Raw genomic sequence first — 23,549 nt, forward strand, 5'->3', positions numbered from 1 at the left:
GCCCTAAAGTCTAAACCTACCATTAAATATTCTCATTCATCAAATTCAATTTGCCAGAAAATTGGCCCCCATATACACCCCTACCCTTTATAAATACGACCATACCCCTTCGCTTTCTCTCCACTACCCACACATATGCATACATGTATATGCATATATTATATGTGTATGTATGCGTATATGAAGCGACGATAACATACTTCTATAAGAAGGTTTGAAATAACATGTGATTTGTTGTGGATGTTGACGAGACATGCATATCAGTAGAAAAGAATCTGTAAAGCTCAGGAGGGATAGCGCCTATATATATCTATGCATGTATAGTTTTTACATATGATATTAATCAAGGCGCTGTCTATCCTGAGCCTCACGGCTTCCTTTTACTCCATCTCTGCCAATAATGTTGGCACCACCTTCAATTATGTCGATATCCCGATATACTTCAGGATATCTCGTGTTTTCCTTTGATTCCTATCTTTTTCTCTTAATTTTGAGCAATGTCTTTTTTAGATTGACAAGAGATTTAATTAATTATGGATTTTGTAAGGGCTGTTATAGGATTATTATTATCTGATTGCATAATATAGAGGTTTTTTTTTGTTTTCTATAATTTTTTTTAAAAAATCCAGCTAACGTAAAATGTCTTTATATTTATATAAAAATAGTTTCTTAATAGCCAAAATTGAGGATTTGGTCGTCCTATTTGATCCTTTGACCTCATAAAACACATTCAACTCTACCTACCCCCTGAAAATATTCTGAAACTAAATTCAAATTTAATTTACAAATGTATGTTATTTTCTTTTAATTGTCTAAAAACGAGTAAGCAACACAACTCATTTTAGAATTGTGTTCTTGTAAATTGTAACATCTTTTTTAACTCACATGCTAAAGTTTTGTACATTTTACGGTACTTATGTTATATACATAAAAAACAATAAACTATTTTTTATATGTTATTAAAATTTTAAGTGTCTATTTACAAACGTTTAGATTATATATATGTATAGATTAATATATAATATAACCTATAAATGACTTACACGTGTGTGAAGAGGTGAAGTTATATACACAAACGAAATTTGTTCACAATGATTTTGAATTTCATAAGAGATAAATAAATAATATATTTTTATTTTTTTTATTCTAAAAGTTTTTACAACTAAGAAAAGTAATTGCTAATTTTGTTATACTTGTTCTCACAATATTTAGTATCACTAATACACCCCCAATACACCCCACATTAGTAAAGTGTTCAGAAATAGTGCCCACTTTCAGGTAATTGGGCAACAAATCGAACTATAGTATCGTATCCCCAACATGCATCGACGAACCTAGTTTGTAACCTTCTACGTGACAAAGTAAAATATATATATAGTTATACATATTTATTTGTTTATTTGTAATTTTAATGTAATTTCACTTAGTTATTTAGTAATACTAACATAGGAATTTTTATTAATAAGTTACAGAACATAAATTATTTGGGCATGTGTTAGAATCTTGAAATTCATATATACATCACCTCATTAGTTTTTATGTGTTTCTTTTGCCAACAAATGGTTTTTTTTATGCTAAAAAATAGTGTTCTATTAAGTTTAACTTAAAACCCAGTTAAGATCGCACCAGACTTTGTTTCATAATTAATAACTCTCAAATGAATAAGTTTGTATTGTATTTTCAGACAATATATGCCCGCATACACAGTACGTCTTTTAAACTACAGATGTATGTTAGGCGTTGGCTATTATTCTTTTTCTTTAACAACCAATATTCTGTACTTCTAAATCCACCTAACCCGCCTACTATATTTAAACAGAAATAAATGTCTATTTATAATCAATGGTGTAATTGCTAATTTCTATATATTGGTTCCCTACACTTATTAACTGATAATAATGTCCATGTTTTAGTTGTAGGGTGTCTTTAATGTATTGTAATGTAGATGTTGACTCCTTTCATAACTTCGTTTGGATCACGTCTTCTTTATAATTACTACTATATATTTTACTCCCTCCACATCTTCATCTAAATATTTCAAGTTTGTCGTAAAGTGTTCTCCGGTACCACACTAAATGACGTGTGTCTACGAATTTGGACAGTAGGAATATATTCGCGATCGAAATGGGACCGTCACATGTTACCAGTAACATCAATCTTTTTCTCATGTTAGCTAAAGTTAGATTATGATGTTTTGTACTTTTTGGCTTCTATTTCCTAGTAAAAAAGTGTGACATGATTGTTATGTATAGACTTATTGCATATTAAAAAAGTGACTGTAAAGTGTAAACTACCTGAATCAGTTAGTGACTTTGACTAACTAACTTGACCATTTAACATGTAAGGCTGAGGGGTGTGGGGGGCGCGAGAGGGGGCGTGAGTGGGGGCGCCATCCAATAATATTGTGACGTGTGGCAGAGAGAGAAACTTGATAAGATGGGTATTGGTAGTGGTGATAGCGCCCCGGGGCATGGTGTGGAGGGGCGCGAGAGGGGGCGCGAGCGGTTTTTTTTTTTTTTTTTTTATAAATGTATTAAAAAAACGTATTATTAAAAACAAAACATTAATTAAAAATCTATTAACATGAAAACTAATTAGAAGATAGTTTTTACGATTTGATTTCAATTTTTTGTTAATTAAAAATCTATTAACATAAAAACAATTTTTTTTTTTAATATAATATTGAGCCCAACGGCTCTATTCCGGAATCCCATGCATCATCACGCCATTCCCAGCCGCTACCCAGCCCGCGCCTGCCTCGTTTTCCGCTCTCGCGCCCCTCTCGCGCCCCTCTCGCGCCCCGGTGGTGTGGCTCTCGCGCCCCGGGGCGCTAGCGAACGCCCTCACGCGCCCTGACTAGCGCTCCGCACCCCTCAGCCTAACTATTCGAACATCGTTCACAAGCTAGGCGACATTGACTTGACGCTTGATTAACTAAACTGCGCAACATAAACGGATTTTGAGAATGCGAGTGAAAAACATGTCTAGAATAAAATGTGATTTATGTCAAGGTTTTTGTGTGTTGATAAGCTAGCTCCAAGATTATCACAACACAATTTGAGAGATCTAGAGGAAGATAATTGTAACTCGTGCACTAGAGACTTGATCCGACGTCGTGTTTAATTAGTAACAATGTGGTTTAGGGCATGGTATTCAACTAGCTCGGTACTAGATCAAGTAATTGTGTAATGTTTTCTTGGTACTCCAACTGATGAGAGTAGAGCCACGAAAAACATAGTAGCGATTGGTTGAGCTAGGGATGGGGTAATCGAAATAACATGTCAGGCGGTATCAGTATCGGTATCAGTACGACCATGAAAATAAAGTGGCAAACGAGCTAAAAATCGTTAAGCCATGAGAGCTAGTCCTCTTAAAATGTCGAAGAATTCATTTGATTGCTAACCAATAGAGGTCGGTACGTTTCTAAAAAAGAAAAACTAAAAACCTTGTGGGCAACCTATAAGCTATCTTTTCGCTTAGTCAAAACCAAAATTTGTAAAGCACGAAGTGTACCGTGATGAAGTAGACAATGGTTTGCACTAGTAGCATGTGCGATGTAATACTCACATGCTACAAGTACATAACGATTTGCACTAATCGGACGTATTGGGTAAAACATTAGTTGAGTAGATGATATGTTATGTTATTTTTTTTAATGGTGGCATTATATTAACAAAGGCGAACTAGCAACTTACATACGTAGTAAATCAAATTTACATCAACTATTCCAATCGATTACATTTTTCTTCGATCTTGAAAGATGTTATGTAACTATACAAACATACAATAATTATGCAACTTGGTTAAGAGAGTTAAAACATTAGTATATAATAATTTAATAAAAGAGATGGAGATGGTTGGGCCTGAAATGGACCCAATCAATCATTACGCCATAAAAATGGTGAGTTGGAATAGTCAGATGGATGTTAATTATTATATGGTGTGGGTGTTAAATGCAGTAATAACTTGATCTCAGAGGCTGGCTGAGTACACGTACTGTCACTTGCCGGCTACTATACAGCTGACTTTCATTTACTTCTAATTAATCTATTTATATCAAATATGGGCGGGTGATGATGATTTTTATACACATTGTACTCACATTAACCAACACTTATGTATATAGCAATCAACATATATATATTCATCTAGGTTTAACTTTTTTTTTGGGGTGTTATGGTAATTATTTTTTATGGTTTTTTGTATATATTTGTTTTTATTTTTTGGGTTTGGAAAGATTTTGGGGTTTCACATTGTGTAATACATAAATTAACTCATACAAAAACTGTAAGGGGGGACGGGGCGGTGCGTGATAAGCCACTCATCACGCGTGATGGGTAATTGAACACCGCCGCCGGTCCTTTCTTCAAGCGTGATGGGTATTATGGTTGCGTGATGGCCATCACGCAAGTGATGGGTTTGAGTGATGGAACTCTCCCTCTCTTATACACCCAAAATACACTCCTCTCACTCACACAAAAACCTATATGTATATATATATATATATATGTATGTATATATACCAAAACCTATCACACCACACCACCCCTACCAAATTCCATCAAAATGTGATGGATTTGGGGTTGGTAACGTGGCATAATTTGATTGGTGGTGGTGTGTGATGAGAAATGAACCACCCCTCCCCCCTAATATTAAGCAATTCTGGAAATGGACAATAAGTGTCAGTATTAGTGCTTGAATAGTTGAATGTAGTGGCGGAGCTTGACTAAGAATATAGGGGGCTGTGTTCAGTGGCGGAGCCACATACAAGTTATCAGGTTCGGCCGAAACCGGTCAATTTTCGGTTTTATATATAACTTAGTGGTACGATTTAATTAACGACGAACCCATTTTTTTCGACAAGTAAACCCAGTATCACGAAATCTCCGGAAACATTTCACCTTTCGTTGGTGAAAACACAAAAACTTGAATTTTAGAGAGAGACAATGATGTCGTTTTCTTCAGCTAGTCTGTCGTCGTTTTTATGACATTTTGAGAATTCGTCATTTAATTTTAGAGCACCCATGGAGAAGAAGAAGACGGTACAATTGGTGAAGGAGGAGTTATGTCGCATTTCTACACTCATAAAATATATGTCTAAAAAAATATTATTTTTATTATAGTAATATATGTAGCATCGTATTTTGTTTAATGGTCATCATCATTCATCAATACTTATTTTTTTACGGCTAAAATATTATTAAAAAACTTCAGTGCCTAGCAAGAAGCTTAAAACGAAGGAACATACAACACAAAACTTCAAATTTTTTAAAATGTAAAATTACACCAACTCGACCAATCAAGTTCCTCTTGTCGCCCCCTATTTTTTACCCATAAGATTGTACTCATTTTGATTCCTCTATCATCATTTTAAAATAATATTCGAACTAATCGGACGGGTAGCGTTTACATGAATGATGCTTGCAAAATTTGTTATATTGAAAATGAGTTTTTTTTTAAACCACAATCGAAAATGTTATTAATTCGTTTTCAAAAAATATAAACGCGTAGACAACAATTTTAATATGCAATAACTTTTTTATTTAATATGATTTCGTATGGTATTCGATGTTGATGATGTACCTTTGTATGGTATAATATGTTTGGCCTAATGACCGACACGATCCATCTGGGCTCAAAACCTTTGACGCCGAAAAAAATCGAACACTGAAAAATATCAAACCCATAAGAACTTTTTTTTTGGCTCCGCCACTGGTTTTCGTTCCTTAAGAAGTTTGTTGCTTTGTAAAGTTGATTATAAAATGAAGTTGTTTGGGACTTCAGCCTAAAATCTTGAGCTTAACACAACCAAAAAATATATGTTTAGATTGAGTAAAGTCATCTAATCATTATCAATCTAAGATCACTATACTTAAGATATATATTAACCGTTGATCAGTTTCCGGTCTCATATGCATCAACATGGAGGTAGATCTAACGGTGGAGATCGGACTGACTGTTGTATTTCTGGTCCATTCTCTACCAAGAAGCTCATAGCAAAACCCCAAGTGAGATGTGAATCTATGTGACAATGCATTAACCAGACACCTGTTGTAAACCAGATAACTTAACTTAGAATTACTCCAGATTATATACCATTGAGTTAAAATATAATGTATTTTTTTATATAATAATATATAGACACTAGCCCTTACTAAGTCGTTTAAAAATAATATTAATAGATTGTCATGTGGGTCATAACTAGGGGTGACAAATGTGACCCATTGGGTTGAATATGTTGTAATATAATGTATATAATGGGTCAGAATGGGTCAAACTGAAAAACGAAAATGATTGAAACGGGTCAAAAAGGGTAAACATTTCTCGAGTTTTGTTATGGAACGAGAAAAACGGAGGAAACTTTTTAGTACTTTTACTTTTTTAGTTTTTTATATATATTTGGAGTTATGATTTTTTAATTTTTTTTAACTTTTTAATGAGGGATTTTTGAAATGGGTTAAAATGGGTAGATTTCAGAAACTCCTCATTAATTCAAAAAAAAAAAATTAAAAAATCATAACTCAAAATATAAATCAAAAACTAAAAAGTTTTTTCCATTTATCTCGTTGCGTTAAAAAAAATTTAGAAATGTTAACCCGTTTTGACCCGTTTCAATCATTTTCATTTTTTAGTTTGACCAATTCTGACCCATTATATACATTATATTACAACTCATTCAACTCAATGGGTCACATTTGCCACCCCTAGTCATGACATTACTATTCATGACCTATTGGACACGACTAATTAAATAGCTCTACATCCTCATGCACTAGGAAACCAAAAGTATCAAATGCACGTAATACCTGGATTATCCGCAACGAATCGAAGCACAGACCATCCGCCAACAGGCACATTAACTGTGTTTCTTTGTGGCGGATCATAGAGGTTAAACGCGCTAGTGTCTGTTTTTGGATCGAAGTTACCAAAACCCTCACCGACAATGTAGAATTGGTACCCGTGAAGATGAACCGGGTGGTTTTCAGTTGAAACAATCGCGGTATCTTGTAACACGATTTGCACTTGAGCACCAAAATTTAGTTTATACAGTTTAGTCCCGGAAATCGGCTGCCAAAGTGCACGAGGAACGTTCCCAGTGTAGTCGAATGGCGTTATTGGAACCGGAGGGAAGTCGGTGGTGAAAACATTTGGTATGTTTTGGTAATAAGCTTGTAACAATGAAGTTGTTAGTGGTAACACGAACGATACGTTGTTCATGCTAGCCGTGAAGCGTGTGTTATTCGGGCCTTGACAAGTTGGTCCCGGGCTGCAGTTTATTAGACCTAACCCGATAGTAAAAAACAAGTCATCGGTTATTCCAGTTGGAACCGAGACTTTACTAGGACTTCTTAGTTGACTTGTGAAGGCAGTTACCGTACCTGTATCGTTGTAGTATGGTAACTGTGGTAATATGGGTTTTAACCGCAGCCCGGTTTGGCCACTGCACGGTGCAAATTTATATGCGAGGATTGCAGTGGTGGTGGTGTTATCGAATGGTGCATTTTGGGCGCTTTCATATGCACGGGCTGCAATGTAGTAGTAGCCTGGAGCCTGGTCCGCCACTAGAATAACATCGGTTGATTGACCGGGGCCAAGCATTAGTGTTGTGGTTGTGAATGGTTTCGTGTAGAGTGCGTCGACTGCAACCACGATTAGTTCATGGTTTGCGATCGTGAAGAAAAGTTGCTGAAGGAGAGCCGAATTTATTACCCTGAAGAGAATCCTGTCGCCGCTTTCTACATAGAATTTCATTGTATCTGTGATCATAAATATTATGTAGTCTTTTGTTAGACTAATAATAAATATTATGTTTGGTTAATATCAAGACTCGAACAATCTAACCTTTGCTCGAGCATCTGTAGAGGTCGCCTGGTTGCCCGTTGATGGTATATGCATCAGAAACGTTCGGAGCCCCGCCAGAAAACAATGCCTGGTTCATGATGTTGATAATATTTCCATTCCACCATTGGCCTGTACATCAAATTAAGCAACATTTTAGAATTGTAAACAACATAATTGTGTTTCTTATTATAACATGTTTTCGTGTTGTGGACTCGTTGACATGCTTCAGTGACATTCTATGATTCTATCTTAGCTAGTAGGAAAAGATTTTTGATTTTCGAATTCTAACCGAATAAGGGAAAACGAGCAACGCCATATAGTATGAAATGTGTTTGAGGAATTTGGTGTTATCAAGCTCATCATCATTGTACTCAGTAAATCCCGAAAAAAAAATAATAGAAGCTATTTTAGTTAATCACGATTTACTCAAGACGAAAGAAGAAATTTAAATTAACACTCGTTCAAAAATATTTTGATTTCTCGCACCTAGGAAAAAATGTTACTTTTGCGGGGTACTAGGGGAAGTGCCCCTAGTCGAAGTCGCGATCATTAATGCTAACTAATCATAGTAACTTGGTCAAGGAAGTAACTTGGTTGTTGTTGATTAAGTTTATTCTGGCGTTTTCTTGTTGTTGTAATTACTGAAAGTTGTAACTGTCAACTGACACTCTTTCATGAAGAGTTGTACCGTTTCAACAAAATTTTATAATGGTTCCCGGCTACAAATAGAAGTTTTTTGGTCTAACTCTGGTTAGTTTTTTTCATAACATAATTTGCATATTTATTTTGTTTTCTATGAAAATTATCCTAATAAACTTTCAAGAGTACCATCAAAATATTTTAATCTGAAAATGATCCACCAATACGAACTCTCTAAAATGTATGCTTAAATAACAAGATATATTTTTGTTATAACGTAACTAATTGCGCGGTTACATACCAAGTAGAATTGGGATTTCTAGTTTAGGCGGCTCAAACGGGTAAGTAGATCCGAGTTTTGGTCGAATAACGAGAGCTCCATAAACTGTAGCTCGTAGCCATCCGCTATGAGCGTGCCACCACAATGTCCCCTCCTGATCTATTATAGTAAACCGGTACGTATAACTATTCCCTGGCTGGATTGAACATTGAGTAATCTGGTCCGGACCATCTGCCCATGGCGTCCCAAGCTGCCGAATCCCATGCCTAATTAATAAACAGTTTAGTCACAAGTTCACAACTAGCAAAACATAAAGCATCTTGTAGAAATCACTAACCAATGTATCGTGACATTGTAACGAGCATTATTCAAGACTTTAATCACAAGTGTGTCTCCATTTCGAACCTCTAATGTCGGTCCTGGAAACTGCCCGTTAACCGTAATAATGTTATTCGTTCTACAAAGTCTCTTTACGGGCGTTTCCTGTACCTGTTTACATTGTCGGATCAAGGAATTTTACGCAGTGGGAGCCAAAAAAAAAAGTTAACCTAGAACGGGTCTAGTCAAACTATTATGGTCAACCCAAAATGGGTCGGGTCAAACCAAAATGGGCCAGGTAAAAGAAATTATAATAAATAAACTACGTAAAGAAATCTAAGCAACAAATTTAATTAAACATAATAAACAAAATTCATATTACAATTGACCTTTGCGTGATTTTATATTTCGAAAACGGTAAATTATAGCCTCATTCGTAAAACCTGCAAGTACTTGGGGCACATGGGTCGTTATACTTAATATATTAGATGGGGCACACAGGTCGTTATGCTTAATATATTAGAAGTTTATAACATAAACTAGAAATCTGAGGGGGCGCCTACGCTCCCCTGACCCAACACGGGATCCGCCCCTGCCTGTTTATGCAAATGTATATAACTAAAACAAGACCTAAAAGGCGAAAACCATCAGAAAGATGATAAAGTAAGATATTACTTACAACAAAATCATGATATTGAGTTTCTGCATTTGCAGTTAAAGATAGAACATAAAGAATGCTAATGAGATGAACTAATAAGGATTTACCCATTGGTTCCAAACTCATTGTGAGTGTTCATAAGTCTTGATAAATAGGTAAGATTAACTGTAACTTGCTAAAAATGGTCTAACCAAAAATATTATTTGGTGCACCCACGGCCCACCTGCTCACGTGGATTTAAGAAAATAGTATATTATATTATGCATAGTCCAATCTACTTTAACTAACTTTAATAATATTACTAAAAACCACATACTTAATGTAGGTCGGATTATCATCTAAGAGCATCCACAACATGCACCATTTCCCGAGGTCTGGATGAGGTGTCACTGCAGCAAACAACAACATCACAAACTTCACCGTTATAGAACCAAGTTTGCCTTGAGAAGTTTGTTGCTGCAAACTTGCAACAAACAGATGATGTGGCAACCTCTCTCACATACATATATATGGTTTGAATCAAATACAAATGAAATTAACGTGCTAAAAGTGAGAATCAAGTAGAGTAATTATATATACAAGTAGAGTAATTATGTAATAATTACTCTACTTGTATATATAATTAATAATTACTCTACTTGTATATATAATTACTCTACTTGATTCTCACGTTTAGCACGTTAATTTTATTTGTATGTTAACCTTCTCATACATATATTATATATATATATATACACATTTAATATTATTTAATGGGGTTCGTGTAGGTTTGTTGTTGTGAAAGAAAGTAGAGTTTTTAAGAAAATTTTGAAATATAAAGTGGCTATGATGTGACAGTTTGTGTTAGTTTGTTGTTGTAGATGCTCTAAGACAATAATTCAGGAGCGGATCAATGGATCATCATAGTTAATACAAAAGTTTTTATTGATTAAACGAAATTTTCTAGATAGTTTTTTTTAATAGCGTACTCACAATAAACGAGTGATCCTTCTTGATTTAAACACATTAAAATAAGAACAATTTATGTAACAAAGTTATGTGTAAAATAAATATAACTAGCTTAAAGGTATTATTGTAAAATTAATTACAAATTGAACCATGATTTGTGAAATAAAAAAAACTTGATATAAAACGTTAGTCATAAAATAAAAATAATATAATTAATATAAAAATGTTATTTCTAAAATAAAAACAACTAATATATGTGTCATTTGTAAAACTCAAATTGTTAATATAAAACCGTTATCTGTAAAGTAAAAATAGTTAATATAAAAATACACACTGTATGTAAAATGAAAACAACTAATATAAAAATATCACTTGTAAAAGAAATAATTATTCGTAACTTTAAATAATTATTAGCATGCAAAAGTATTTAACTTGGTGTTTCAACAAAGTCAACTAGTCAAACAAAATAGCAGTTTTCTTTTGTAAATATTATGGTCAACGCTTCATATGCATGACTACAAAAATAAGCCTCCAAAGTGGTTTACATGCACCATTAGTACTTATAACAGTTGCACCAAAATCATCTTTGTAGTTGGTTTATGTTTCATGCATTATTTCATTCATTCTAACTTAATTCACTATTGACTTATAACCTAATCCCACATGCATATACTATCTATATATATCTATATAAACCAACTCATTATCACCATATCTAAACACACACAACAAAATTAACCTTCACATTAATATAACAAACATGATGAACACCATCAGTTGTGGTCTCTTTCTAAGCCTTCTGCTTTCCGTTGCATTTACTACGTTCGCAGAAACTCACCATCACGAGTTTAAGGTATGTCAAATGTTGCTATCATCATGCATATATGTGTACATGAGTAAACTACGGTTTCCGTCCATGTGGTTTGTCCAAATCTGCGGTTTTAGTCTAATAGTTTCAAAATTGCGATTTTCGTCCCTGTGGTTTCATTTCACCTGCAATTAAAACCGAATTCATTAACCCCATTAAGTCCGGTCGTTAAATCCATCAGCGTACTCTTCATGTGAGGAGAATTTTTGTTCTTTTTCCCCCAAATACACCCAGCTCCTCATATGAGGGGTTTACAAATTACGATTGGGGTTTATTTGGGGAGAAAAGGGACAAAAATGCCCCTCACGTGAGGAGCACGTTGTTGGGTTTAACGACCAGACTTAACGGGGTTAATGAATTTGGGTTTAATTGCAAGCGAAATGAAATCATAGGAACAAAAATCGCAAATATGAAACTATTGGATTAAAACCGCAGATTATGACAAACCGCTGGGACGAAAACCGCAGTTCACTTTTATGTGTATTGTATTTGTTTAGTTATAAGGTTATTGAGTATTTGTTTAGTTATAAGGTTATTGAGTATTACTATATATTGTGGCTGAAGGTTCAAGAAATAGTAGCAAGGAGGCTATGTAGAAACCATAGAATCGTTGCGGTTAACGGGCAATTCTCAGGGCCGACTCTAGAAGTGCGAAACGGGGATAGTCTTGTTGTTAAAGTCACTAATGCTGCTACTTATAATGTCACAATCCATTGGTACTTTATAAACTCTTTAAGCTTTATGCTACACATTAATAATAAATGTTGCTATTGATATAATGGTTTTTTGTTTTGTTTTTATAAGGCATGGATTACGCAAACTGCGAAACCCGTGGGCTGATGGGCCTGAATATGTGACCCAATGCCCAATCCGGCCCGGAGGAAGTTACACATACAGGTTCACTATAACAGACCAGGAAGGAACATTGTGGTGGCATGCACATAGCCGATGGCTACGCGCTACAGTCTATGGCGCGTTTGTTATTCGTCCTAAGTTGGGTTCTTCATACCCCTTTCCAAAGCCCAAAATTGAGTTCCCTGTTATTCTAGGTACATAACTTAAGTGATTACACACAAATAAGTTTTGATTTATTTTCTGACTTAATGAAAAATTCACGAAAATAGCCGTTTTGACCGAATAAATTGACTTACTCGCCTTGACTTTTTTAAATTGCCAAAATTGACCGTATGACTTTTTTTTAAGAAAATAGTTCACTCATTCATAGGTCGGGCTCGTGGCTCGCTCGAATAAAACTAGCTAAAAAAACTTGATTTGTAACAACCTGAGCCAAAATCGACCATGGTTCGGCTCGTTGGCTCGATCAGGGGCGTAGCTTTAGTTGGGTGCCAGGGGTGGCCCCGGCCCCCTCCGTTTTTCCGCTCGATAGTGTAAAGTTATCCTTTTTCGGCCGAAATTTTATATACATAGTGTAAATTTACCCGTTTTTTACTGAAATTTTGAGCCCGGCCCCCTCGGTTTTTTGCTCGGTAGTGAAAATTTATCCACTTTTTGCCCGAAAATTTTTATACATAGTAAAAATTTACCCATTTCCGATCGAAATTTTGAGCCCGGCCTCCTTTTTTTTCGCTCGGCAGTGTAAATTTATCCTTTTTCAGCCGAAAATTTTTATACATGGTATAAATTCACCCGTTTCCGACCGAAATTTTGAGCCCGCCCCCCTATAGTCTGAATTTTTTTTATCCGTATTGAGTCCGGCCCCCCTCGACGTGTATGTCCAAGCTTCGCCACTGGGTTCGATCTTAGCTCGTTTAACTTCAAAATCGAGCTCAAGCCTAGCTGAGTTGCCTCGTTTAACTTCGAGCTTGAGCTCGAGCTCGAAACCACCCTGGCTCAACTAGTGAACAGCCCTACTCATTCATAACATGTTATGTCAGCCACTACTCTGTGGATATATTAACTTTTAATACAAATAATGTTATTGTATTAGTTAATTTTGTTTTACAAGTCACATTTAACTATTTTTGTTTTAGAAATAACATGATTTTAATAACTTTTTATATATATATGAATCAACATGTTCATTTTTTTTCTATGAAACAGGTGAATGGTGGGATAGAAAAGTGATAAGTGTTCAAAGACAAGCATTATTCAGTGGTGCAGCTCCAAATATATCAGATGCTACACCATTAACGCGCAGCCTGGTGATCTTTTGAGATGTTCAAGCCAAGGTTAATTAATAAAAATCATCTTAATTCACTATATATTAATTATTCAGTTTCAAATATGCAAAATGTGTTATGCAGGTACTACAAAACTTACAGTGAACAAAGGCGATACGGTTCTTTTAAGAGTCATCAATGCTGCACTCAATCAACAACTCTTTTTCAGTGTGGCTAACCACAAACTAACCGTGGTCGCCACTGACGCTATCTACACCAAGCCGTTTACAACCAATGTCATCATGGTCGGGCCCGGTCAAACAACAGACGTCCTCCTGACCGCTGACCAGCAGCCCGGGCGCTACTACATGGATGCACGCGCTTATGAAAGTGCTAGAAACGCGCCTTTTGACAACACCACCGCCACAGCTATCTTACAGTACAAAACCGCAACTTCACAGCCGATATTACCACAGCTTCCGGCCTTTAATGACACAAACACGGTTATCACGTTCACAAACCAAATAAAGAGTCTCGGTAAAATAACTGTCCCGACTAAAATAGACGAGAACCTGTTCTTCACAATGGGGTTCGGGTTCTTTAACTGTACACCCGGGCCTAGATGTCAAGGGCCCAACAACACGCGGTTTGGTGCTAGCATGAACAATGTATCCTTTGTGCTTCCGAAACGCGTGTCTTTACTTCAAGCTTACACACAAAACATTCCTAATATCTACACAACAGACTTTCCGCCTGTCCCGCCCGTGAAGTTTGATTACACGGGCAATGTCCCTCGCGGGCTGTGGCAGCCCGTTAAGGGGACAAAGCTGTATAAGCTAAAGTTTGGTTCAAGTGTGCAGATTGTGTTGCAAGATACATCCATCTTCTCGACGGAAGATCATCCGGTTCATCTTCATGGATACCATTTCTATATTGTTGGTCAGGGTTTCGGTAACTTTAACCCTTCGAGAGATACTGCTAACTTCAATCTCGTTGATCCGCCTCAAAGGAATACCATCGATGTCCCGGTTGGCGGATGGGCAGCTATCAGATTTGTAGCAGATAAATGTAGAATAATGAAAACCCGCGAGGGTGTAATGTATTAATAATCAAACTCTAATATTATATTCTATAATATTCTCTAATAGTAAACTCGTATAAAATCTATACTATATATAACACATTTCTCATGGGCAAATTAAGACATTTAGATTTTAAGTAATTTACAACATTTAATGCATGAGGTACAACATTAACTAGGGGCACAAATGTCATTATAACATCAAATCTCACGTGCATTTGCAATGTCTTCAAAATAATTACAAGTTTCATCCCTTAAGTTTACACCATTGGTCATTGGTCTTTTACATATATATTATTTTATTTTCATTTTTAACCCAACTACTCTTACGATTTTTAAACGGTCAAACTTTTTCGTACGTTAATATTTTTTAAAATAAATGGCATCATAAAAACGAGCATTTTATTATCTTTAATTTGAGTATCATATTGTTATAGTTTTCGAAGTAATAAAAATTATGCAAAAGTGTGTGCGGTTTGTTTTTGATGGTTTTTTAATTAAACAATGAGTCAACTTTACACGTTTTTTTGTCGCCGAAAACCGAAACTAAACTGTTTCTAAATAAAACCCAACTAAACCGAACCATTACCAACGATTAGGTTCTTATTTAGTTTGTACCTCGATACAAAAAATTGAGTTTAAAATTTAAAACAAGAATTATTAATATGTATATACCTTCACTTCAAACTAATCATCAACTAATACATTATTAGGAGAATCATACTATGAACAAATATAACTTTGGTCATATAAATAATAAACCTTATTAGAATAAATAGAAGGAGGAATAATAACAAGAACAAAAATTATAAAAAAAACCACTGGAAATTTGGCTAAATTAAAGTTGTAATAGACAAGTTTGATCGTATTAAATAAAAATGTGGTTAACTGTATTTTAACTATGTCTAATATATATTATATCTAATACTAAATAAGTAAATAATTAACATTTCAATATGTACGGCCACCTCCGGTTTCAACCGTGAACCCAAACTGGTGAATGATATCACAGTTTTAAACGAAATAATGAACACCCAAAAATTTGTAACATGATTATCAAAGTATGTGTTTCCAGTTTCCCGCTGCATCGCGCGGGCACTCTTCTGGTATATATATATGTATGAGCATGAAACTAATAAAGGGTAATGTTATAGGTGTTTGGTTTATGCATTGCCACATTGATGCTCATTTGGCTTGGGGATTTGCAATGGCATTCATTGTCGAAAATGGCGTTGGTGAATCCGAAACATTACTACCTCCTCCATCCGATCTTCCTCAATGTTAAGTTACTGCAGACAGCAGCATTCGGCAAATGATATATATGTTCGTGTGATTCGGTCAATTATTTATGGTTTTTTTCGGTTTTCACTTAGGTTACTAAAGAAAAATATGTAGCGCTATTGAAATATACGGTGTCGATCTCCGGAGTGTGTATTCTAGTGTGTAATTTTATTTGCTAAAGAAGCAAGTGTAATGTTTAAATTCATTATTAATTAAAGAACTTATCAAAATGTAATAAATATTTTGTTTTGTATTATGTTTCTGTCACATTACAAAGAAGCCTTGACATGAGTACATTCTAAATGCAATAATAATACATGATAAATATAGTAGATGAAATGATGAGTCCAAACCATCCAATAACTCTAACATGCGCTTGATCTAAAAAGTGTCAAATCGAGCACATGATAAACCTTGGTCAAAGTATCAGCAATTTGATTATAGTATGTGCATATCAAAATGATAAAACGTTACGTTGGCATCGTGTCTCAAATGAAAGACAGATTAATCTCAATGTATACCATTTCTTACAACGATAAAACGTTACGTTGGCCTTAAGTCTTGACTTGTGACCTATTAATACCATTTCCATTTCTTACGCAGCGGAAAGTAATACTAGGACGAGCGTAATAGTCTTAAGGCTAAAGACATAGGAATTTAAATCTTAAGCCTTTAAAATGTCCTTCCAATACTCTGTAATAAATCTAGTATATAACTTTTTGACGCTTACTTATGAACATACTTAAAAAAGATACATCAGTTGATGTCATGTGAGTCGTAGTGTCAGAATCACGAATCCACGACACATATCCGAGAGAAAACGTTTCAAAACACAAGCACTTTGATCGGTTGCGTTGAGTCGAAGTTGTGAAGTATTTTGTTTGTCGGAATTTATTTTCTAATCTTGAACCCAAAATTTATATATGGAATAAAGGTAAATCAAATGTCCTGCCATACCAACGGTTCAAATCTCGGAGCAGACTCATGACACGGGTTAAATATATACAGTCTGCAGTCCAAATCCACTAAAGCAAGTATGATTTTGAAAATTAGGACTAAATCTTATGTAGGACTCAGCAGATCACGATTCAATCAACAATCAAGAACAAGAACATAACAAAGAAGAAGAATACAACAAGGGACGAAACCCAAAACACAAACTTTATTGATCGAACAAGAAACGATCTTTATTATACGAACAACGTTGTACAAGACACTTATATCGAACATCTATTTATAGGCATCATCATGGCGGTTAATTAACCATATCTGACGGTTATATATTTATATAACTACCTGATACTTATATAACTAACTTTATAACCGCCTAATATTTACATCAAGACCCCTTAACTTACAAATGTTGTATAAAGCACCCTAAACTGTACTTTGTACTAATTACAAAATTGTCCTGCAACATTTTATCAAACTTGGGTTTTAATTAATCACACAAGATCTTAATCAGTTATGTTCAACGGGACGTAATCACTCATTACATCTAGTTAGACTCATTATATCACATCAAAATCTAACTTGACATGTTAGTTTATAACATCTTATGACTCATTACTCATTAGAGTCATAATATGATGCAATAAGGCTGCATATCATCTAGCAAATTGATACATAGAATACCAAAAGTAACAACAAAGAGCAAGAATTCAAATAACTATAACAATTAGTGTACAAAGAACACTTTAACTACACAACTACACAAGAATACATGGATTAAACAAGTATCATGAAATGAAACCTACGACCACTACAATATGTACTTTGCTCAACTAATCAAGCAAAGTCACACAAACAAAGACTGAAACCGCGTGATGATATGATCCTAACATCGAGGAAGATCAGAAGGAGGCGGTAGCAACGTCTCTGATTCGCCAACTCCATTTTCAACTATGAACGCCATTGCGAAACCCCAAGCAAGATGAGTATCTATGTGACAATGCATCAACCAAACTCCTGTAACATGATCATATACAATTATACATTCAAGTATATTTTAATATTTAATATTAAAGATTGTATCTTTTATATTAATATTGGTTTACCTGGATTATCTGCTACAAATCTGATAGCTGCCCATCCTCCAACCGGGACATCGATGGTATTCCTTTGTGGCGGATCAACGAGATTGAAGTTAGCAGTGTCTCTTGAAGGGTTAAAGTTACCGAAACCCTGACCAACAATATAGAAATGGTATCCATGAAGATGAACCGGATGGTCTTCTGTCGAGAAGATGGATGTATCTTGCAACACAATCTGCACACTTGAACCAAACTTTAGCTTATACAGCTTTGTCCCCTTAACGGGCTGCCACAGCCCACGAGAAACATTACCCGTGTAATCAAACTGCAGAGGCGGAACAGGCGGAAAGTCGGTCGTGTAGATGTTTGGAATGTTTTGTGTGTAAGCTTGAAGTAAAGACACGCGGTTTGGAAGCACAAAGGATACATTGTTCATGCTAGCACCAAACCGCGTGTTGTTGGGCCCTTGACATCTAGGCCCGGGTGTACAGTTAAAGAACCCGAACCCCATTGTGAAAAACAGGTTCTCGTCTATTTTAGTCGGGACTGTTATTTTACCGAGACTCTTTATTCGGTTTGAGAACGCGGTAACTGTGTTTGTGTCATTATAGAATGGAAGTTGAGGTAATATCGGCTGTGAAGTTACGGTTTTGTACTGTAAGATAGCTGTGGCGGTGGTGTTGTCAAAGGGTGCGTTTTGAGCGGATGCATAAGCACGTGCAGCCATGTAGTACCGCCCGGGCTGCTGGTCAGCGGTCAGGAGGGCATCTGTTGTTTGACCGGGCCCGACCATGATGACATTGGTGGTAAACGGTTTGGTGTAGATAGCGTCAGTGGCGACCACGGTTAGTTTGTGGTTAGCCACACTGAAAAAGAGTTGTTGATTGAGTGCAGCATTGATGACCCTTAACAGAACCGTATCGCCTTTATTAACCGAAAGTCTCGTGGTCCCTTGGCTCGAACATCTAAAAAGATCACCGGGTTGCCCGTTAATAGTGATAGCATCGGATATATTCGGTGCTGCACCTGTGAACAAGGCTTGTCTTAGAACACTAATCACTTTTCGGTCCCACCACTCGCCTAGAATAACTGGGAACTCGATTGTGGGCTTTGGGAACGGGTATGTAGTACCGGTCTTAGGACGGATGACGAGTGCACCATAGACCGTGGCTCGTAGCCAACGGCTATGAGCATGCCACCACAATGTTCCCTCCTGGTCTGTTATAGTAAACCTGTATGTGTAACTTCCTCCGGGCCGGATTGGGCATTGGGTCACAAATTCAGGCCCATCGGCCCATGGGTTTCGCAGATGGCGTAATCCATGCCTAAAAAATGCAACGAAACGTTATAGCATTAATAGCAACAACTTGTTATAACTTATAATGATAAAACTTTACCAATGGATTGTGACATTGTAAGGAGCAGCATTTGTGACTTTAACGAAAAGTGTATCACCGTTTTGTACGTCTAGAGTGGGGCCCGGGAATTGCCCGTTAACGTTAACGATTCTATGGTTTCTGCATAGTCTTGTTGCTGCTTGTTCTTGAACCTGTGAGAAACATAGTATTAATCATTATTATTTATTATCTATATAACTGATATGTCATGACATGACATGACATGACATGACATGTGTAGGTATAAAAGGAGACAGGGCTTACTTTGAACTCGTAGTTATGTATTTCCGCGAATGTAGTAAAAGCAAAGGAAATGAGAAGGGTCAGGAATAGGGCGCGAGAGATCGACATGTAGCGTGTCGTTTTTCATGACCAATAGATATTGTTGTTAAAACACTTTTGGTTAAAGAAGTGTGAAGGTTTGTTGTGTGTATAGATGATGTGATAAGGGGTAGTTTATATAGACATAGTTTGTGTTTGGGTTAGGTTTTGAGTCAGTAGTGAAGTTAGAATGAGAGAAAACTTGGTTGATTTTGGTGCAACAACTAGTTTTATTATTTTTTTTAATGTGAATAAAGACACTACTTGAAGAAACACTAACCGGACCCCGGGCAGATTACGGGTAACCTGGGGGTTAGATAGATGTTTCCCACGACGGGTTAGACCCGGTAAAGATGGTTCTTCTGATAACCTGCAAAACAGACACCGTGAGCTTGTCACTGAGAAGGGGGGGTTCCTCCTTGTGACCACCCTCCGGCGTGAGAATCAGACTAGATTGCTCTTTAAATATAAATGTATATTAAGAGATTGCTAGAGCAGATATCAGGTATAATATGATGATAATGTGATAAGATGAGATGGTCATACCATTTGTGGTATTTATAGCCGAAGGTAGGTTTCCAAGGAGGTGTGGCCGGCTGCAATAGTATTCCTGTTCCACCAACAGTGGCCTACGCACGTGCCCTGCTGGTAGTTGGTGGGTAAGCAGCGGCTGATAGTGACCAGGCCTGCTGTGTACTATTCCTTTTCCACCAACTGCCGGCTATGCACGTGGTATGGCAGTAGTTGGTGAGTAGGCAGCGGCTAATAGTGACATACAGTACAGGAGCATGCTGCTCGCCATACTGTTGTCAATAAGCTGTCGTATCTTTAGTCAGATCTTTTGCCCATACCTCGTCAGGTACAGTACAGAAGATCTTCCCGTATCGTACGGACTGGCTTATTTGGGCGGGAGTATTCCCCCTCCCGCCCTTGTGCGGGATTGTTCCCGGCTTTGCTCATTCCTTCAGGTGACACTGAGTGATTGAGAGCTAAGTGCCTTGTGCGTGTAGCCTTGCTGCGCGGGTGGCCTTCCCTGATGGCTTGTATCCAAAGCTGCGGGAACAGGCGAAGTCCTTCACCATTGGGAGGCATTTCCTGCGGGAACAGCTTGCGTATTGCGCGTAAGGACGTCACGTCTCTGAGCATTGTTGGTCCTGCGGATCCAGTTGGTTTCTGCGCAAACGTCCCTTTTCAAGGTGAGTCTTGCGGGTCCAACTGGGCTCTGCTGGGACCTACCTCTTCAAGTCCCCCAGTCCAATGTTCTTCTCATGAGTGTTTAATAAAGTGAGGTGAACTTTTGGACTTAAGCAAAGGGTTTTGAAAAGGGGTTTTTTTTAAGGTTTTCCATGGGGATTCTTCCCGCGGAAGTCCTTGTCACTTGCAGAAATTCCCGAGTTTCCTGCTTGATCTTTGGGTATGATGCGGGTAGGCTGTAACCTCCTCGCAAGTCAGGAGCGTTGAGTCCCACTTGTGTGGATTCTCCATGTGGTTTTGGTAGTTTTGAACATAGTGATCAATTATGTTAAAACCACCAATTCCATCCTGGAGCTTCAAACAATGTAGTTCTCGACGTTCCCGCTATGCGGGGATGTTATTTCCGTTTCCGCAAGCATTGCCCAGAAGATCCTTCTTGGTTTCAATTCCCAGCGGAGCGCTAGGTATGTGAATGGTTTTGCCTTGACACTCTACCCGCGCTCGTCTTACGGTTACTTTACTTCCAAGGTATTCCTGGCGTCAATTCCCTGCGGGTGCTAGGTATGTGAAGGGTTTTGCCTTAACACTGTACCCGCACCCGTCTTATAGTTACTTGGTTGCCGAGGTATTCTTGGCTTCAATTCCTTGCGGGTGCTAGGTATGTGAAGGGTTTTGCCTTAACACTGTACCCGCATCCGTCTTACGGTTACTTGGTTGCCAAGTTATTCTTGGCTTCAATTCCCTGCGGGTGCTAGGTATGTGAAGGGTTTTGCCTTAACACTGTACCCGCATCCGTCTTACGGTTACTTGGTTGCCAAGTTATTCTTGGCTTCAATTCCCTGTGGGTGCTAGGTATGTGAAGGGTTTTGCCTTGACACTGTACCCACATCCGTCTTACGGTTACTTGGTTGCCAAGTTATTCTTGGCTTCAATTCCCTGCGGGTGCCAGGTATGTGAAGGGTTTTGCCTTAACACTGTACCCGCATCCGTCTTATGGTTACTTGGTTGCCAAGGTATTCTTGGCTTCTTCGAGAAGCGTTGTCTCAGGTATTGTTTTCATGTCTTTACGCTTTTCTTTGTAAATAGAAAAGGTTTTGACACTTGTATATTTTCTTGAAGGTTGTGCATCGGGTCTTCTCAGAGACGTCTTATGATGATGCTATGAGCGCAGCCCTCAACGCTTCTCATGAGGATGGGGAAAAGGCCGGCTTCCTGCTTGGTCTAGGGTTCGTTGAGAAAGGCATCCCGCCTTCCAACTTCCCTTTGTACAATGTTGATACTGAAGCTGTTTACGACCAAGCAGTGAATCAGTACGCCGCCTTCCCGCATCCGGTGGTGGAGAAGGTGAATCAAGTTGCTGCTGCTGATGATGGGCTAGCTATCCTTAAAGCTTTCCTTGAACTGCCACGCTCTGACGGTGCTGGTCCAAGTGGAAGTGGCCCTGAAGCCTGATCCTGAAGATCCCTTCCCACTGCTAGGATAGATTTAGCTTGTATAGATTTATTTTCTTGTAGGCGGGTAGTTACCCGGCCATTCTTGTAATGAATCATTGCGAAATATAAATCTTTTTGCGGGTAAGACCGCTATTTTCATTGGATTCCTTGCTTTGTAAACGTTATATGAATTGCATACTTTAGTTTAAATTAGCAATTTTCCAAGTGTAGAATAAGTTAACCTTTGAACTTGGTCATAATAGGTTGAAGTTTTGCTTCCTCTTTCGTGATTGTGCGGGTAGGACCGTCACTTGCACTTAGTAGGATGGCTAAACTTTACCTACATCTGACCTGCGTGGAGGTTTTCCTCATCTTTTCTGAGGATAAGTTAACCTTTGAACGTGGTAGATAATAGGTGTGAAGTTTTGCTTCCTCTTTCGTGATTGTGCGGGTAGGACCGTCACTTGCACTTAGTAGGATGGCTAAACTTTACCTATATCTGACCTGCGTGTAGGTTTTCCTCATCCTTTTTTGAAATTTCTAAGTGTTTAGGATAAGTTAACCTTTGAACGTGGTAGATAATTGGTTGAAGTTTTGCTTCCTCTTTCGTGATTGTGCGGGTAGGACCGTCACTTGCACCTAGTAGGATGGCTAAACTTTACCTATATCTGACCTGCGTGTAGGTTTTCCTCATCCTTTTGTTAGAAATTCTCTGTTTTGAACCGTTCGACGCGCGGTTGTCAATAGGTTAGTGTTCAGTTTCATCTCATGATTCATGCGGATAGACCGGCACTTTCATTTAGTAGGATGACTGAACTTTTCCCCTTCAACTGACCTGCGTGAAGGTTTGCCGTTTTTTAGGTTTATGCGGGTTTTGCCGCCTTCCCCACGCAACGACTTCACGTAATTATGCGGTGAAAACCGGCATATCCGTGTTTAATAAATTAACCGTTCGACGCGCGGTTGTTAATAGGTTAGTGTTCAGTTTCCTCTATCATGATTCATGCGGATAGACCGGCACTTTATTTAGTAGGATGACTGAACTTTTCCCCTTCAACTGACCTGCGTGAAGGTTTGTCGTTTTTTGGGTTTATGCGGGTTTTGCCGCCTTCCCCATGCAACGACTCACCTTTGTA

At 37.4% G+C, this 23,549-nt stretch overlaps 2 protein-coding genes and 1 pseudogene across 3 annotated transcripts; 1 reads left to right on the forward strand and 2 right to left on the reverse strand.

Annotated features, from left to right (window-relative positions):
• Positions 1-5,845: 5,845 nt before the first annotated feature.
• On the reverse strand, positions 5,846-8,916 carry LOC143598689 (laccase-13-like). Its single transcript, XM_077076841.1, has 4 exons — positions 8,783-8,916; positions 7,843-7,971; positions 6,807-7,757; positions 5,846-6,048 (listed from the first exon to the last, which is right to left on the reverse strand). Exons 2-4 carry the CDS (start codon positions 7,937-7,939, stop codon positions 5,918-5,920), a joined length of 1,179 nt encoding a protein of 392 aa, XP_076932956.1. The 5' UTR covers positions 7,940-7,971; positions 8,783-8,916; the 3' UTR covers positions 5,846-5,917.
• Positions 8,917-11,239: 2,323 nt separating this feature from the next.
• On the forward strand, positions 11,240-16,068 carry LOC143598688 (laccase-3-like; annotated as a pseudogene). The gene is made up of 6 exons (XR_013147159.1): positions 11,240-11,538; positions 12,118-12,269; positions 12,358-12,602; positions 13,615-13,742; positions 13,818-14,739; positions 15,904-16,068. The product of XR_013147159.1 is annotated as a laccase-3-like (transcript).
• A 1,798-nt stretch (positions 16,069-17,866) lies between these two features.
• Positions 17,867-20,000, reverse strand: LOC143598687 (laccase-3-like). The gene is made up of 4 exons (XM_077076840.1): positions 19,730-20,000; positions 19,466-19,617; positions 18,093-19,393; positions 17,867-18,003 (listed from the first exon to the last, which is right to left on the reverse strand). The coding sequence occupies exons 1-4, from the start codon at positions 19,814-19,816 to the stop codon at positions 17,873-17,875; spliced, it is 1,671 nt and encodes a 556-aa protein (XP_076932955.1). The 5' UTR covers positions 19,817-20,000; the 3' UTR covers positions 17,867-17,872.
• Between the last annotated feature and the right edge of the window lie 3,549 nt (positions 20,001-23,549).

This window comes from Bidens hawaiensis, unplaced genomic scaffold (genome assembly GCF_021521415.1).
Source record: "Bidens hawaiensis isolate Kalapana, Puna unplaced genomic scaffold, B.hawaiensis_p1.1 tig00050714_1, whole genome shotgun sequence".
Taxonomy (NCBI): domain Eukaryota; kingdom Viridiplantae; phylum Streptophyta; class Magnoliopsida; order Asterales; family Asteraceae; genus Bidens; species Bidens hawaiensis.

Coding starts and splice junctions, on each gene's coding strand:
- LOC143598689 (XM_077076841.1), bottom strand. CDS start 7,939: ATGAACCAGGCATTGTTTTCTGGCGGGGCTCCGAACGTTTCTGATGCA. Junction 7,758..7,842: donor CTACAGATGCTCGAGCAAAG/GTTAGATTGTTC, acceptor TTATGATCACAG/ATACAATGAAATTCTATGTA. Junction 6,049..6,806: donor ATTCGTTGCGGATAATCCAG/GTATTACGTGCA, acceptor GGTTTACAACAG/GTGTCTGGTTAATGCATTGT.
- LOC143598687 (XM_077076840.1), bottom strand. CDS start 19,816: ATGTCGATCTCTCGCGCCCTATTCCTGACCCTTCTCATTTCCTTTGCT. Junction 19,618..19,729: donor TACATAACTACGAGTTCAAA/GTAAGCCCTGTC, acceptor TGTTTCTCACAG/GTTCAAGAACAAGCAGCAAC. Junction 19,394..19,465: donor TACAATGTCACAATCCATTG/GTAAAGTTTTAT, acceptor TGCATTTTTTAG/GCATGGATTACGCCATCTGC.